Raw genomic sequence first — 16203 nt, forward strand, 5'->3', positions numbered from 1 at the left:
CTTAATTCTGTCTTGTACATAGGTGGACTTGCTATTGATTGGATTCATGACAAATTATACTGGACAGACTCTGGGACATCTCGAATTGAGGTAGCAAACTTGGATGGCACTCACAGGAAAGTGCTTTTGTGGCAGAACCTGGAGAAGCCCCGAGCAATTGCCCTACATCCTGTGGAGGGGTGAGTGAAAATATGGGAAACCAGGGGGAAACCCCAGTGAGCTCTCCATGTACATGCTTTTTGTTGAACATAAAACCACATTCTTGGTCGCAAAGGTTACCTCAAGACCAAGACTTGAGTTGGCACTGACAGTTTGGGGAACCTGGCAATGTTGGGACCCTTCAGAGCCTTAATCCTGCTCTGGGCCCTTCAACTTTCAGCAGGCTGGTTGTTACTTTTCACTTCTCACATGGCTGTGACCCAGTCTCATGCTCGAGGTCGCAGGACTGATGTTGCTTTGCCCTGATAGGGAGTGATGCTGGGTGCAGTATGTGGGCCACAAGTTTTCTAGCTGTCTCTCCCTGTCTCCTCCAGTACTATCTACTGGACTGACTGGGGCAACACTCCCCGCATTGAGTATTCCAACATGGATGGCTCTAATCGGCGCATCATTGCGGATACACACCTCTTCTGGCCCAATGGACTAACCATTGACTATGCAGGACATCGAATGTACTGGGTGGATGCCAAACATCACGTCATTGAGAGGGCTGACCTTGATGGACGCAATAGGAAGGCTGTTATTAGCCAAGGTAAGTAACAGGCTTTCTCCAGGGAGTGCTTTCTGCAATAAAGACCACAGAGTAGCACAGTGCTGATCTGAGCTTGAGACACTGGCTCCTGCATCTGTGCTTGTCTCCTCTTCTTTCACTGTGGAATGAATTCTGTCACCATTGAGGGATGGAGTTTGCCATCCAGTCATCAGTGGCTGAATCAAAAGCAGGTTGAGGGAGGTGAGTCTGCTCTTGTGAGACTCCAGCTGGAATGCTGCCTCCATCTCTGGGGCTCCAAACATAAGAAGAATATGGAACTGTTGGAGGAAGTCTAGAGGAGGGCCACAAAGTTAATAAGGGGATTGGTGCACTCCCCTACAAAGGCTGGAAAGAAAGTTGGGGCTGCTCAGCCTTGAGAGGAGAAGGTTGTGTGGAGACCTCATTGCAACCTTCCAGTATCTGAAGGGAACCTACCAGGAAGCAGGAAGGGGACTCTTGATCAGGAACTGTAGTGTTAGGAGAAGAAGTACTGGATACAAATTAAAAGAGGGGAAATTCAGGTTAGGTATTAGGAAGACATTTTTCACTTTTGAGGATGGTGAAGTGGTGGAACAGGTTGCCCAGGAAGGTTGCAAAGGAGGTTGCAAATGCCCCAGCCCTGGCATTGTTCAAAGCCTTGAGCAACCTAGCCTCGTGGGAGGTGTCCCTCCCTGCCTATGGTGGGGGGATTGGGACTAGATGATCTTTAAAGCCTATTCCAGCCCCCTAATGTTCTATCTATGGTTATAGGACAGCAGAGAGGAATTGTCTGTTAAATTAGTGTAAAGTATATTTGAGCAGGTTGAGTGTGGTGAAGCCTAAGGGGCAGTGAAAAGAGCATTCCCTTGTCTCCTTGCTAGCCTGAGTCATGTTAGACGTGATCATATTCCTGTATTGGATGTCTATTGCAGGGCTCCCACACCCATTTGCTATCACTGTGTTTGAGGACAGTCTGTACTGGACAGACTGGCACACCAAGAGCATCAACAGTGCCAACAAATTCACAGGCAAGAACCAGGAGATCATCCGCAACAAACTCCACTTCCCTATGGACATCCACACGCTGCATCCTCAGCGTCAGCCAGCAGGTAACTGCAGAGCGGGTAGAAACTCATTTGAGCCAGTAAAAGACCCGGAGCCGCCCACTCCCTGTAAAGCCGGGAGATGACATCCTGAACCCAGCATGTGGATGAATCCCCACCTGTGCCCGGGGCTGTGGCAGAACTTGCTCTACCGCCCCCGCGTTGAGGTCGCTCGGCCAGTACCTCGGAGTTGGGTGTTACCGCAGCTCCCCCTGCTGACACCGGGGGTGGAGGCCTTTCAGTAGGAAATACTGGGGGCTTGTTTACACAAGAGAAGTTTTGGGACGGGGAAAAATCATAAGTGGACGTCATGATGACTGACATCTTCCTTACTCCTCTTCAGTTGCCATTATCTGCTCTCGAAGTGCATTGAGTTAAATGTTCATTTTAAAATTGAGCCCTAAAAATTGAGTTAGTTTATATGTTTCCTTATTTTCAATTAACTTCTGGATTGGGAAGTTATATCCATGTGGTCTTGACACCTCAGCTAGTGTTTTTCCTCATTTCTTTACTCTTTGCTTTATGTGTGGTTGCTCTTGTCTTTGGCTACTTGAGCAGGGAGAAACCGTTGTGGGGACAACAACGGAGGCTGCACGCACCTGTGCCTGCCGAGCAGCAAGGATTACACCTGCGCCTGCCCCACGGGCTTCCGCAAGACCAGCAGCCATGCCTGTGCCCAGAGTAAGTGAGGTGGGACCACGTGCTCAGATCTTCAGCGGGTGGCAGAGGGCTGGCAGTGGGACTAAGCATCAGCAGTACTTGCTTCCAAGGAAATGCAGCTGGATAGACTGAGATAGAAGTATTAAGGGTCCTGCCAGAGGATGCTTCACCTTTTTGACGCATTCCCCTGTTCTGTATTCTCACTGCCCTTACTAGGCTTCATGGGTGGGGATGCAGACAAATTTTACCCTTTGTCCTTATTTCAGGGCTGCTATTGGGACCATGCTACCTGGCACAGCTAATTGTTTTTCTGAAATTCTCATAATGGCTGTGTCAGTGATGAACAAAAAAGTCCTCATCATTGCCACATTTCTCTTAGTTTGCAGCTATGTGAAAGAACTTGATCAACTATCTCCCAGATTCTCAAGAGCTATTTTAAAATAGCTATTTGATTTGGAGGGATGTCTGTGCCATCCTTTGAAGAATATGGTTGCCCTTGTTCCCTCAGCATAGGTTACACCCCAGAAGAGAGCTCACAACCACTCTGACCCCCCCTTGCCCATCCTCTCTCAGTGGTATTTTGCGTCCAGTAAAAAAAAGACCAAAGGCCTGCCAGTGAGAGATGATGTAGGTAGTTAAGGTTGTGGATGTAGCTGGGAATTGTCTGTCTATCACATTATTGTTGAACTTAGAGAAATTAAAAGAAGACCTTTCGACCTTTGATCAGGTCTTGACAAGTTCCTGCTTTTTGCCCGAAGGATGGACATCCGTCGGATCAGCTTTGACACAGATGACCTGTCAGATGATGTCATCCCCCTTGCTGATGTCCGCAGTGCTGTGGCTCTAGACTGGGACTCAAAGGATGACTATGTCTACTGGACAGATGTTAGCACTGACTCAATCAGCCGAGCAAAATGGGATGGATCGAACCAGGAGGTACAGTGTTCACTGTGTGTGGAGGTCATCTGGCCAGGAGACTCCTGGAACACCAGATTTGAAGCCACTGGGATACACTGGTTTTTTAAGGCGCTGCAGTTCATGGTGGATCTTTTGTTCATTAGTTTGCCTAGTTCTGACAAACTAATGAGATTGCTGCACACAACATAAACAATTGGATGCATGAGCCTTGAATGGAGAACATGAAGCATGGCCATTTGTGGGCTTTGTTCAGTTCCTTTGTTGTAGCCCTAGAATCTGAAAGGAAGAAGTATTAAATCCTCTATTACATTCTACGTTTGGAATGAGAATCATGCTCTTTGGAAATACTTTCTGCACACACTTCTAGGCTGGTGGTGCTATAAACAAGGCAAACAGAATTCAAAGTTTGGATTTGCAGTTTGTACAGGCACAAAAACAAAATAAAAGTTTCTCCAAATAAAACCCTTATTCGGACTTCAAAGTCCTTAATGTTCTCTTGTATGGCATTGCTCTGCTCAGGCTTTTGCCTTTTGAAAGTTAACATTGTTTGTGAATGGGTAGTGCATTGGACAAGTGCTTTCTCCCTAAGGTCTAATTTCACTAAGGATTTTTTCTTTATGTTTTCATTCAGGTTGTGGTGGACACCAGCCTGGAAAGTCCAGCTGGACTTGCAATTGACTGGGTCACCAACAAACTATACTGGACTGATGCAGGTACTGGGATCCTCTGCTTTACATAGACTTCTGTCTTCCTTATTAGTCGTGAAAACTGAAAATCAGCTGGGTAGTTCTGTCTGTTTCATTCCAAATTTGTCTAATTTCTGTGTAGCAGAAAGATGGAGTTTCATGTCATGTGCTTCTAACTGAGTGTGAATTGAGGCACAACCCTTAGTTTAATTCTCTTTGCAGTATCCCCAGTACTAATTCTACAAAAACATTTGTCACTGTTGTCTTGCTGCCGAGCTTGTGATTGTGTGCATTTATGTATCTTCCATCAGTGTATCTTGGGGTGCAGCAGGTCATACTTGGAGCATGTTCCCTGCTCATAGTCATAGTTAAGAGACATGTAAGGAAGATTATTCTTTTCTAGCTGTTCTCTCATGGCATGGGGGCTTAGGTAAGAGGTGGATTATATACAGGATTCTACATCAGTGACAGCCACAGAGGTGACTTTAGAGGATGGAAAGTGACACTTTAAGCCAGATTTCTTACCTATCTTCCAGCTAAGAACACAGATGGATATAGGGGAAGAATGCACTGTTGTATGGAGGTTTTTTTGCCTTAGCTCTTGCAATTCAAATTTCATCCCTGTTATCTTCTCTCTTGACTTTTGTAGGAACAGATCGGATAGAGGTGTCCAATACAGATGGGACCATGAGAACTGTTCTAATATGGGAGAACCTAGACAGACCTAGAGATATTGTAGTGGACCCTGTTGGAGGGTAAGAGAGTCTTTCTTCTGGGATGACATAACAATTCTTGCATGTCTAAAGACTTTCTGGTTCTTTGGTTTTGTACCATTTTCTTTCTCACTGGTGCCATTGTTCTACAACCTGCTAGTGACTGAAACTAGAGATGTGAATTTAGATGCTAATAGAACAAGATAAGAAGAGGTAATTCCTGTTGTGCTGTGGAGCTTGCAGGAACTGGCTGGTGTTTTCATTTGTTTATCCTGGGGATGTAATAACTAAAGATGTGGTATGAAAATGTTGAGAATGGGACCATCTAGATATTTTCTATTTCTCTGTTGCATATATATGTTGAATTTGTACTCAAGCTCCCTGCTTATTGACTTGAGTTTCAGTCAGAAGGATGTTCTCAGACCTTTTGGAGATGGGGATAGGGTGGGTAGGAAAAAAGCTCACGAGCCATTGCTTTAGAAGTGTTTAATGTCTTGAATGAAAGAGTGCTATTCTTTCTTTGAGTGGATTACTGGAAGACAAATGCAGCAAGAGTGTAAAGGGCTAGTGGTGTACATTGCTAAATAATCAGTTAATTTTTAGACTTTGACCTATTTTCTTGAATTTTTTTCCTACACATTGTAATTGGGCCAGCCCATGGGCAGTAGAAGGTCTATAAATTTGAGTATGATCTTAGGTACATTACAAGAACCCAAGGCTGGACACGAGAACACTAATACTTTAATGCTTCTTCCTGCTAGAGCCTGAAGGCACCAGAGTCACTTGCTTCTCTGGCAGTGAAAAAGTGTGGGCATTCACTTCTATCTGGGCTTCTTCTCAGGTTCATGTACTGGACTGACTGGGGAGCTAACCCAAAAATTGAACGTGCTGGGATGGATGCCTCAAACCGCTTGGTGATCATTTCCTCCAACCTGACATGGCCCAATGGCTTGGCCATTGACTACGAGTCACAGCGCTTGTACTGGGCAGACGCAGGCATGAAGACCATCGAGTATGCCAGTCTGGATGGAAGCCACAGGAAGGTAAGGAAGCCGTCTTTGAGGAGCAGCTCTGGGAGTCTGAACACAAAGTAATGATGCTTCCTGCCTCTTTTTCCAATGGAAAGGAAAATTTACAAATCAAAGTACATGGTGGCTTTTACTGAGAGAAAAGAACTCCTTTTCAATTTGAAACTGTGTGAGGGAAGTTTGAGGGCCAAGGTTGCCTCATCATTCTCCTTTTGCTGTGATTGTATGTTATGATGTTGAGAGGGAGCAAGGGAAGCCTCTTCTCCTTAGTGACTTCATAGTCACTTATATATATATGTATATAAAATATTTTTTAAAGGATTTTAATTTATATAATATTTTTCTTCGGGTGATGGGGGTAATCTGAGCAGGTGCTGATTGGGAACAATCTGCCTCACCCCTTTGGACTTACTCTTTATGGCGAGAGAATCTACTGGACAGATTGGCAGGCCAAAAGCATCCAGAGTGCAGATAGGAGAACTGGGCAGTCTCGGGAAACACTGCAGGACAATCTGGAGAATCTTATGGATATTCATGTTTTCCACCGGCACAGGCCACCAGGTACAGAGCTCACACCCAAGCCCCACTGAGCTGAGAGCTTGCTCAGGCTCTGCCATGTGGCATGTCTTTTCTGCAAGCAGCTGACCTGTCAGCCCTCATTGTCTTAAGTGTCTGCGTGGAGTATGAGAACGTGAGAATTAACTCTTGACTTGGCATTTGAGGGCATTCTACAATGTATTTCTATAGCTGCTGCATCTCTTTTTTGTGCCAGTGCTGCTGGCTCATGGATTTCTCATCCTCTTTTCTGTAGTACATACAGCATGTGAAGTTAACAATGGGGGCTGCAGTCACCTGTGCCTTTTGGCACCTCTTCCAAAAGGCTACAGCTGTACTTGCCCCACAGGGATCAATCTGCAATCTGATGGCAAGACCTGCTCCCCTGGTGAGTGTTCTCTGTAGAATCCTCATTGCAGTTTTGTATCAGAGCTATATTTTGCCTCTGCTGTGTTAGAGAAAAAATTTCACTTTTATGTGCTTACCTGCTTTATGCCTTGAAAAACCCATTTGGTGCCTGTACCTTCATTTTGAGTGGGAATTACTGTGAAGAAGCTTACTGATAAATGGATTGATGAAGGAGACATTTTTCTTGAAATTATGTTGGCCAAGTAAACCAAACATCACATTTTTTCCCAGACTTTGCCCTAATATTGAGGTGAATTCTTAAACTACAAGGTGATATATTCTTTAATAGGTCTGTATACACTCCTCCTGTTGGACCACTTCTGTGGATGGTGGAAGGCACTTGGCTTCAGGCCATAGTACATCCACTTTTCCTTCCTAGGAGAAAAAAAATGACTCCTAATTTAAATTTCCCACACATATTAGCAGAAGTAACTCTTCTGTGAGGGTTATGCCTTTCAACTTGGATGTAAAGAAGCATTAAGTGATGCTCAAAAAAGTGATGCTTTTGTACACAGACTGTCCATAAGCCAAGATCTATCTAAAACACTTTCCCTTTTCCACTGAAGTGGTTGTAAACTCTAGAATACTTGATAAATTATGCCTACAGTTGACTGAACTTGTTCCTCACTAATATGTGTCCATTGTCCACTCTGCAGGAATGACCAGTTTTCTGATCTTTGCCAGAAGGACTGACATCCGAATGGTTTCTCTGGATATCCCCTACTTTGCAGATGTTGTTGTCTCAGTCAATGTCACCATGAAGAACACCATTGCAATTGGAGTGGATCCTCATGAAGGTTTGAACTTCTTACTGTATCTGACTGTGTTTGAAAGGCAACAAGTAACTTCCTATCTAAATGCCTGAGTAAAGACCCAGCCACAGATCTTATTGTAGGCTGTGGATTTGGGTAGGTTTTTATTTTCCTTGTATGTGCTGCAGATAATTTGTTTCCAGTGAGGAAAGGAATATCCTTAGAGGAAAGCAGAGAACCCAAACTATATGAAAAAAACCTGCCTGCAATATTGAGTGGGGTCCCTCTGCATTTTGGATTTAAGAAAGTTCCTCTTGCTGAGGCCTTTTCCAACAGTAGAGCTGAGATGCTGGTTGCTCATGTATAGTAAACATCTGTTGCTGTGCTGGATGTAAACACTGTTGCACTGTAAGGTAGATGATCTCATTTAGAGAAGTCAGATGGGGAGCTCTACTACTAGCTGATGGTTTTCGGTGTTCTCCGTGTGAAGGTCAGATCTTCTGTAAATGTCCTACATATTTTGGGGAGAGTTTGCATTGTTTTATCACTCTAGCTTAATAATCTTGTGCTCTTATTATTCCTGTACAATCAGGTCCAGTTTGAATGGTGTAGCAGGTAGTCAAACACATGGATCTGGTTTTTAAGGATTTTGCTGTTTGGTTGTTGGGGTTTGGTTTGGTTTTGTTCTGGGCTTTTTCAAATTTCTCTTTCTTCTTCAACCCAGGAAAGGTTTACTGGTCAGACAGCACATTGCGGAAAATCAGTCGCGCTGCACTTGATGGCTCACAATTTGAGGACATCATCACTACAGGTGAGGGAGATTTTGATCTGAGAGCCTCTTGCTTCTTTGCAGTATGAAAAGAGAGATTCACTGATACACTGGTAGAATATGTTTTTGGTGGAAAGGCAAACAAAGCCTAAAGAAGTTGCCTACGAGATGGACAAGAGAAATACTAGAAATTCCTGACTACATTGGGAGAAAAAGCAGTGACCAAAATGTTTTGCTATTTTCTCAGGTCTGTTGACTACAGATGGGCTAGCTGTGGATGCTATTGGCAGGAAGATATATTGGACAGATACAGGAACAAACCGGATTGAAGTGGGCAACCTCGATGGCTCCATGAGGAAAGTCTTGGTCTGGCAGAACCTGGACAGCCCTCGGGCAATAGCTTTATACCATGAAATGGGGTTAGTGTTGTCAAGAGATTGTCTAGGAGTTACACAGGACTTCTGATCTCCTTTTCCATAATACTTGCTGACTTTTCCCCAGGTATATGTACTGGACAGACTGGGGTGAGAATGCCAAGCTGGAACGCTCTGGGATGGATGGCTCTGCACGTGTGGTGCTCATCAGCAACAACTTGGGCTGGCCTAATGGACTGGCAGTGGATAAGGCTGGGTCCCAGCTGCTCTGGGCTGATGCACACACAGAGGTCTGATTCTGTTCTTCAGTGTTGTTTATCATTGGGTATTTGGTAGCCTGGAGGCTGCTTTGAAGGTCTTGAGCAAGTTGTCAAAAGAGCAAGGTTTTCTGAGAGTATGGGCTATGGAGGGAGGGTGAACCTGAATAACATCACTTGCTGAGACTGTTTCCCACTTGCTACAATAAGTGCTAGCAAGAGGAGAAGTGTTTTGAGTATGGGCTGACGTTCTACTTCTTCCCGTAGCGGATCGAGGCTGCGGATCTCAATGGCGCGAACCGCCACACCCTGCTGTCTCCGGTGCAGCATCCCTATGGCCTCACTTTGCTGGACTCTTACATCTACTGGACTGACTGGCAAACTCGCAGCATTCACAGGGCTGACAAGGACACTGGTGCTAATGTCATCTTGGTGAGGGCAAACCTGCCTGGCCTCATGGATATTCAAGCTGTTGACAGGGCACGGCCCCTGGGTAAGTTGCTTCCCAGTTGGCGGATGGTGGTGGTGCCGAGGGGAGTCCTTCAGAGCTGTCATTGGAAACAGTCCTTTGGTGTAAAGCAGGAGTGATAGAGGGATTTCCCAAAAATCAGCTTTTCTTCTGATGCCATCTTTTAAGGCATTGCTTCTTCCCTCTTTAACTAATTTTGCACTCCTCCCTGTTTACCCAGCTCTGTAGGTCTAGTGTTGATTACTGCATGCCTTTTGACCCCTTTGTCCCATTTCCTTCATTGGATTGCACTGACAACCTCATTCTTGCACACAGCAGAGCCACTTTCTTAGGACAGCCGAACAAGTCATGCCTTACTAGGCTTCACCAGACTGTACTGACACTGGACAATTTCCCTTCTTTAACTCCAGAAGACTAATTCTTCTTAAACCAGTTGCTGAAATATTACTTCAAGCTCTAGTATTATTTCCCAATCACTGCAGGCTTCATCTTCTTGTCTGCCTCTTTGCTCTGCAAAATCTCTGCTGCTTTAGTTGCTCTTAATGTGTCATGTTGTCCAACTATTGTGTGCCAGAGTCAATTCTTTGTTACTCTTTGGGGATCCTATAACAACCTATCTTGCCTCCTTGCTTTTCAGTGGAAGTTGTTGCTTTGTGCTATGGTTTTATTTCTGTCCCAATACATACTTCTATAGAAAACTCTGCTGCTTTTCCTGTGGTTACTAACAGCAGAACATCACTCCTGATTGCATAACTTGGCAACATAACTTAAAGCTCACCAAAAGTCTAGCCATCATATCCACATTGTCTTCTTCCTACTCCCTGCACCTGTCTCCTGGGCTTATTCCCTCCTAGTAAATGTATGCTGGGTTCTTTGCAATTTAAAAAAAAAAAATATATGACCCTAATATGTCAGGCATTTCCAGCAGGCTTCTCTGATGCCTTTGTTTACTTGCCACTGTGTGCAGCTAAGTTGAAACAGAAGCTTCTTTGTCAGCCTGGCCTCTGGTACATTGTCACACTATTTCCCTACAGGGTTGGGTCTTTCTGTCAGCATTACCATTTGTAGCAGTAATAAAGTTAAACTGCAGTTGCATAAGTTTGAGAGCATTTAGCTGTTTCTTTTTCCCTGGGAAAACTATGATTAGCAAGGAATGCAGGTTAAGATTTTTCTTCTAATGATCCCTCTTCTTATGGACCTTCCTGTTCTCTTTGCCAGTCATGCCCATACCTACTGTGAATCTTGCAGAGGGGGGAGAGCATCTCTATACAAAGGGCTGTAGATTCCCAGCAAGGCTGGGATGGTAAGGATGAACTCAGCCGCTAGCAAGTTGTACATGTACGTAGCCTTTAAAATAAAGCTTTGGTCTGTGAGATCCTAAAACTACGCTTTCCCTGTTTCTAAAGGCTTCAATAAATGTGGAGTTCATAATGGTGGCTGCTCCCATCTTTGCTTACCTCACCCCACTGGTTTCTCCTGTGCCTGCCCCACTGGCATCCAGCTGAAGAGAGATGAGCAGACATGTGACTCTTCTCCAGAGACCTACCTACTTTTCTCTAGCCGTGCTTCCATCCGTCGTATCTCACTGGACACCAGTGACCACACAGATGTGCACATACCTGTCCCTGAGCTGAACAATGTCATTTCTCTGGACTATGATAGTGTGGACGGCAAGATTTACTACACAGATGTATTTCTTGATGTTATCAGGTAGGTGCCAGTGAGCTGCTTGGCCAGTGCCCAGGTCACCCAGTGATTTGTGCTGAGTGTGCCAATAAACTGGGGAGACTGAGCACTACTCCAGTACTTACACCTTGTCTTTGGTACACAGCATCATTCTGAAGGTGTGCTTAACCTGCTGGAGACAGGGGCAAAAATTATTACTTTTTAGGAGGTATTAGTATGCAGTGGCCCTGTGATTGATAGAGATCCAGCTTTCCAAGAACTACCAGTTCCTCACTGCCCTTTGTCATTGATTTTAATCCAGGCGGGCTGATCTGAATGGCAGCAACATGGAAACTGTTATTGGTCAGGGTTTGAAGACTACGGATGGCCTGGCAGTGGACTGGGTTGCCAGGAACCTCTACTGGACAGACACAGGACGCAATACCATTGAAGTGGCTAGACTGGATGGAAGCTCCAGGAAAGTGCTGATCAATAACAGCCTGGATGAACCTCGAGCCATTGCTGTCTTTCCCAAGAGGGGGTAGGTATGGGGTTTTTGGTGGGGCAGGGGGAAGGGCTGCACAGAGGCAAGCTGGAAGAGGAGGTTGTGGAAGGAAGAAGAGATGTGCCATGTGAATCTGCAGGTACCAGTAAGAGGTTGACTTTGAGTGACTCGTAGTAGTGAGGCAGACAGTGAATTTGAAGGTTGGGCAGATAGCTGTGAGAAGCAGGCTACAGACTATATTATCCTTTTTGAACCTGAAGAATCTGGCAGTTCATTCGTAACTAAGACTTTCCTTAGGCCAAGTGAAATGGTCTTTTCTTCTTACACTTGCCTTTTATCTATTCAGGTATCTCTTCTGGACAGATTGGGGTCACATTGCTAAAATTGAACGGGCAAATTTGGATGGCTCTGAACGTAAAATCCTGATTAACACTGACCTAGGATGGCCCAATGGATTGACTTTGGATTATGACACCAGGAGGTCAGTGAAAGATTTTGCTGTACTTGCATAGGGTTAAGGGATGTAATGAATTTTTTAGCACTCTTAGCTTTATTTATTGGAGTAGCACTGTGGGTTTGGGTTTGATTTTGGGGTGTTTTGGGGCTTTCTTCTATAGCTTTTATTTCCTGATTCATCTTATGACTCCATGATCTTGGTCAGCAAATGACTAGAAAGTAAAGAGAGGTTGTCTAGGTGGAAGCTCACCTCTTTCCCTGTGCCTTCAGGATATACTGGGTGGATGCTCACCTTGATCGCATAGAGAGTTGTGACCTCAACGGGAAGCTACGACAAGTGTTGGTCAGCCAGGTGTCACATCCCTTTGCTTTGACACAGGTGAGAAGATTTTTCTGCTGCCACCATTCTCCCTGGTGTATTGATGAGTTTGTACAGTGGAGTTGGGGAACAGGGAAGTATTACAGTCTGAGGAAACCAAGATGGCTGAGGGGATAATACTTAAATCTTCTCTGGAGCTAACAAAGGAAGTTTGTCTGCACTGTGGGGTGTAGACAGTCATCTTCTTTACAATAAGAGGGTAAGGGTTTGGAAAGGCCTTTGTTTTGGGCCTTCTGCCACTGGGATGTGTTTTTTATGGATACCCCGTGTCTATATGACTAAATATGCTAATAATGGCTGTGATTTTTCTTTGCTGTCTCCCTGAGCAGCAGGACAGATGGATATACTGGACTGACTGGCAAACGAAATCTATCCAAAGAGTGGACAAATACTCTGGGCGGAACAAGGAGACAGTCCTAGCCAATGTTGAGGGATTGATGGATATCATCGTGGTTTCTCCTCAGAGACAGACAGGTAAATAGAAGGACCTTGATTCAGGCAAATTCTGACTGTAGACCAAAACAACTCTAGAACCACTGCACTATTATGGATGTCAAGTAAGGATGACATCCTTTTTTATGCTCAAACTATTCGCGCATCTTCCCTTAGCTCATTCCTTGTCTGCCTGTGACTTTTCAGTCAAGTACATCTTAAAGGTTTTCTCTTAAAGCTTTGATTAGCAAATGTCACTTTCTTGTTGTTCACCAACATTGTGTTAAAGCAGAAGAATGTGAGGTTTTGGTTTTGTTTTGTTTTTTTTTTTTTTTTTTTATCTCTGCAGCTGTGTTGTCTGGGCTTCTGTCTAAAGATTTCCAGTACCTTCCTTTCAAGACTGCCCTAGTCCAATTCAGTGTTTGGTTATTGTCATCAATTTTAGCAATCAGATAACAGGCCAAAAACAAAATAACTTGCTGGATTTCTAAGAAGTATTTCTGGCTGAGCAGCAAAGAAGGTTGTTGCTCTGAGCCCCTTTTTGTTCAGATGTAACATATTTAGAAAATTGTTTGTTCTTTCCAGGTAGTAATGCTTGTGGAGTGAACAATGGAGGCTGCACTCACCTCTGCTTTGCCAGGGCTTCTGACTTTGTCTGTGCGTGTCCGGATGAGCCAGATGGGCGGCCCTGTTCTACGAGTGAGTTTACTGAGTGTCAGTTGGGTAGTAGCTCCCATAAGTGAGCCACTGCTACTGCTTATGCCGTGGCAACCAGAGCAGCTGAGGCTCTCCAGTGTATAGATCTTATGCAGTCATATATTGGAACTGAGGCCAGTGGTTGGGAGTAAGCCTTCATGTCCTTTCTGCTGACAGACTGGGTTTGAGAAGGGAAGGCTGCTCATATAAGCTATAGAGAGTTTTGGAAATGGCCTATCAGACTTATCTGTCCCACAAAGTTGGAGTCCTGCTTATTTTTCTCTCTTGTTCTAGTTCCTGGTGTGGTGCCCTCTGGTCCAGAACCAACCCGTGTAAGTGAGAGAAGTCAAACACCGCCTGGCAGACTCGGTACTTCAACAACCAAACCTCTCACATCTCTGGAAACAGTGGAAGGAAAGTAAGTGTTCTTGTTCTCTTGGAATTGGGGTGGGAAAGTCCCAGCTTTTGCAAGGTTCTACATGGAAGCCCCCTCTGGTTACAATCATCCGAATATGTCTATCCCTAGCCAAAAGAGGATATTCCAGCTCCAGATTTCACATTTCTAATGAATGAAACTATTATGACAAAGATGCAGTTGAGACGGCAAAGAGCCATTGTTGAGATGGCAAGAAACAGCTGGAGATCCTTTCTGTCCATGTTGTTGAAATATGTGTGTGGGCTGACTGTACTGAAGTGTTAAAATCCACCTTTAGCTGATGTGTCATAATTTGATTGATTTTTGAATCTCCTAATTTTGAGAACCTATTTCTGAGAGGAGGACAGAGGAGTCTGTTGCTTCAATTCACTGAAACATCTCAGACTAGACCCACACAGCTGAGGAAATGGTTCTGCCCTGGGAAGGGGATAGCTTGCTTGGGGCAGAACAGAATCTTTGCAGCTCTAACATTCAATTTACAATGCAAGTAGTTAAGAGACTCTTTTCTGCTAATTCCCTACAGCCTACTATTTATACAGCTCAGCAAAAGAGTGGTTCTATAGTATATGGTTGAGTTATTTAGAGAGCAAAACTTGCACTTTGTTGAGTATGATTTATTGGACAGAAATGTCTTCATGCTGATTCTAAGACATTTTGATTTTTGCTTCAGCACTGATGCTGCAATTTGTTTCCTGAAAAATATGAGTACACCTGTGTACCCGAGAGGCAAATCTAGAATTAATTGGATATAAAGATACTGCAAACCAATAATTGATATATCCATGCACACCACCTGTATGTATAGTTGTCTCTTCTCTGGATGCAGAATACTGAAGAAGAAAAAGGAAGACCTGTGTTTTTTAAGTGGAAAGGGAAGGGATATCAGTGCTAGCCCATTCCATCCTGTTTTTTATACCTTTGTTACTGTTGATTCTATTTTCAGTAAATAACTGTCCTTCTGTCATTCAGCTGCTCTGACAAAGATGCCAGGCAAGGCTTGTGTACTCATGCCAATGAGGCGGTGTTGGCCACCATGGGTGAGTTGCTTTTCTTTAACTCTTCTCCACCAGAGTTGTTCCTCCAGATGTGCTCAGGCATTCCAGTCCATAGTGTCTGAAACTGAAATTTCTGAAATTCAGACTTAAATTACTCCAATGCCCTCTGAGTAGAGCAAAATGCCTCTGTAGACATTCATTAACCTAGATGGGGACTTTTCCAAGTGACTCCTTGGTCTGAAGAATTGTTCTGTTTTCTTTCATCCTATACCGCATCCACTGGGCTCTTCCCATTAATAGTACTCTATTTCACTGTCCCCTTTGTGTTTAGTTGAAGATGGTTGACTGTAGAAATTGCTTCCCAATGCAGGAGTAACCTGTCAGCAAGTAACCTGTCATGTAACTCCTCCATTACAGCCCCATTACAAAGATCTTGACACTTATTGATTTGCTGGGGCCTGGGTGGGAGGAAAGTTGGCCATATGTTTGTTTCATATGAAGCCAAACAAAACCCTTTGCTAAACATTTATGTGCTGACATTTTAGTTTATGTACTTCTGTATGGGTAAAGCCCCAGCATCAGGCATCACACCAAGGTCAGTATCACCCAGTGAAATATAAAAGTGCATAAATTACCCTTGGTATTCACTTGCAGGAGAAGGACTGCACGTCAGCTACATTATTGGAGGTCTTCTCAGCATCTTGTTTATTTTGCTGCTTATCGCTGCTTTAATTATATATAGGTAAGTGAACTTTTTTCCCTCTCCTGGCCAATTGCAAACTCTTGGATTGTAGGAGAAGGAAATCTCTGAAAGCACTAAATCTTTCTTTATTTTCATTTACAGTCCTTTTTTCCTTCATTGAAAGGAGTGCTTGATGATTTTATTTGAGGTTAGAGTCCTGTGCCTCTAAAGTGTTTGCAATGCAGTTCTACTATTTGAAACCTTATTAGCTAAATTTTCTGCAGAGAGTTATGGACAGTAATATGAGATAATTCATATCTCAGTAAACGGATGAGCTTATGTGCTTTCTGACAGATAACTTCACCAATTACTGCCATGATAGCTTTTGTGATTACATGGCAGTGCCTTGCTGTACTGGTAGCTAGTAAATGGATTCATAGCTGAAGAGCCAGGTGAAGCCAGGATTCTCTCTTTGGGGGACAGTGAAGATGGCTGAAGCCATCCACTTGCTGAGCACTCAGGAACTTTGGATCCT

General features: G+C 44.1%; 1 protein-coding gene across 1 annotated transcript in view; it reads left to right on the top strand.

Annotated features, from left to right (window-relative positions):
- LRP4 (LDL receptor related protein 4) overlaps nucleotides 1-16203 on the top strand; it is an 83398-nt gene that overhangs the window by 61942 nt on the left and 5253 nt on the right. The window contains exons 13-36 of the mRNA XM_066551530.1: nucleotides 23-179; nucleotides 534-751; nucleotides 1663-1839; nucleotides 2392-2514; nucleotides 3221-3429; nucleotides 4043-4124; nucleotides 4747-4852; nucleotides 5652-5853; nucleotides 6210-6399; nucleotides 6650-6781; nucleotides 7458-7598; nucleotides 8278-8364; nucleotides 8570-8741; nucleotides 8824-8986; nucleotides 9221-9446; nucleotides 10829-11132; nucleotides 11410-11628; nucleotides 11939-12073; nucleotides 12319-12427; nucleotides 12757-12901; nucleotides 13445-13558; nucleotides 13850-13973; nucleotides 14961-15028; nucleotides 15641-15728. Of these exons, the coding sequence (XP_066407627.1) occupies nucleotides 23-179; nucleotides 534-751; nucleotides 1663-1839; nucleotides 2392-2514; nucleotides 3221-3429; nucleotides 4043-4124; nucleotides 4747-4852; nucleotides 5652-5853; nucleotides 6210-6399; nucleotides 6650-6781; nucleotides 7458-7598; nucleotides 8278-8364; nucleotides 8570-8741; nucleotides 8824-8986; nucleotides 9221-9446; nucleotides 10829-11132; nucleotides 11410-11628; nucleotides 11939-12073; nucleotides 12319-12427; nucleotides 12757-12901; nucleotides 13445-13558; nucleotides 13850-13973; nucleotides 14961-15028; nucleotides 15641-15728 (3691 nt within the window). The remainder of the gene's footprint in view (nucleotides 1-22; nucleotides 180-533; nucleotides 752-1662; nucleotides 1840-2391; nucleotides 2515-3220; nucleotides 3430-4042; nucleotides 4125-4746; nucleotides 4853-5651; nucleotides 5854-6209; nucleotides 6400-6649; nucleotides 6782-7457; nucleotides 7599-8277; nucleotides 8365-8569; nucleotides 8742-8823; nucleotides 8987-9220; nucleotides 9447-10828; nucleotides 11133-11409; nucleotides 11629-11938; nucleotides 12074-12318; nucleotides 12428-12756; nucleotides 12902-13444; nucleotides 13559-13849; nucleotides 13974-14960; nucleotides 15029-15640; nucleotides 15729-16203) is intronic.

Source organism: Molothrus aeneus, chromosome 6 (genome assembly GCF_037042795.1).
Source record: "Molothrus aeneus isolate 106 chromosome 6, BPBGC_Maene_1.0, whole genome shotgun sequence".
NCBI classification, from domain to species: Eukaryota; Metazoa; Chordata; class Aves; order Passeriformes; family Icteridae; genus Molothrus; species Molothrus aeneus.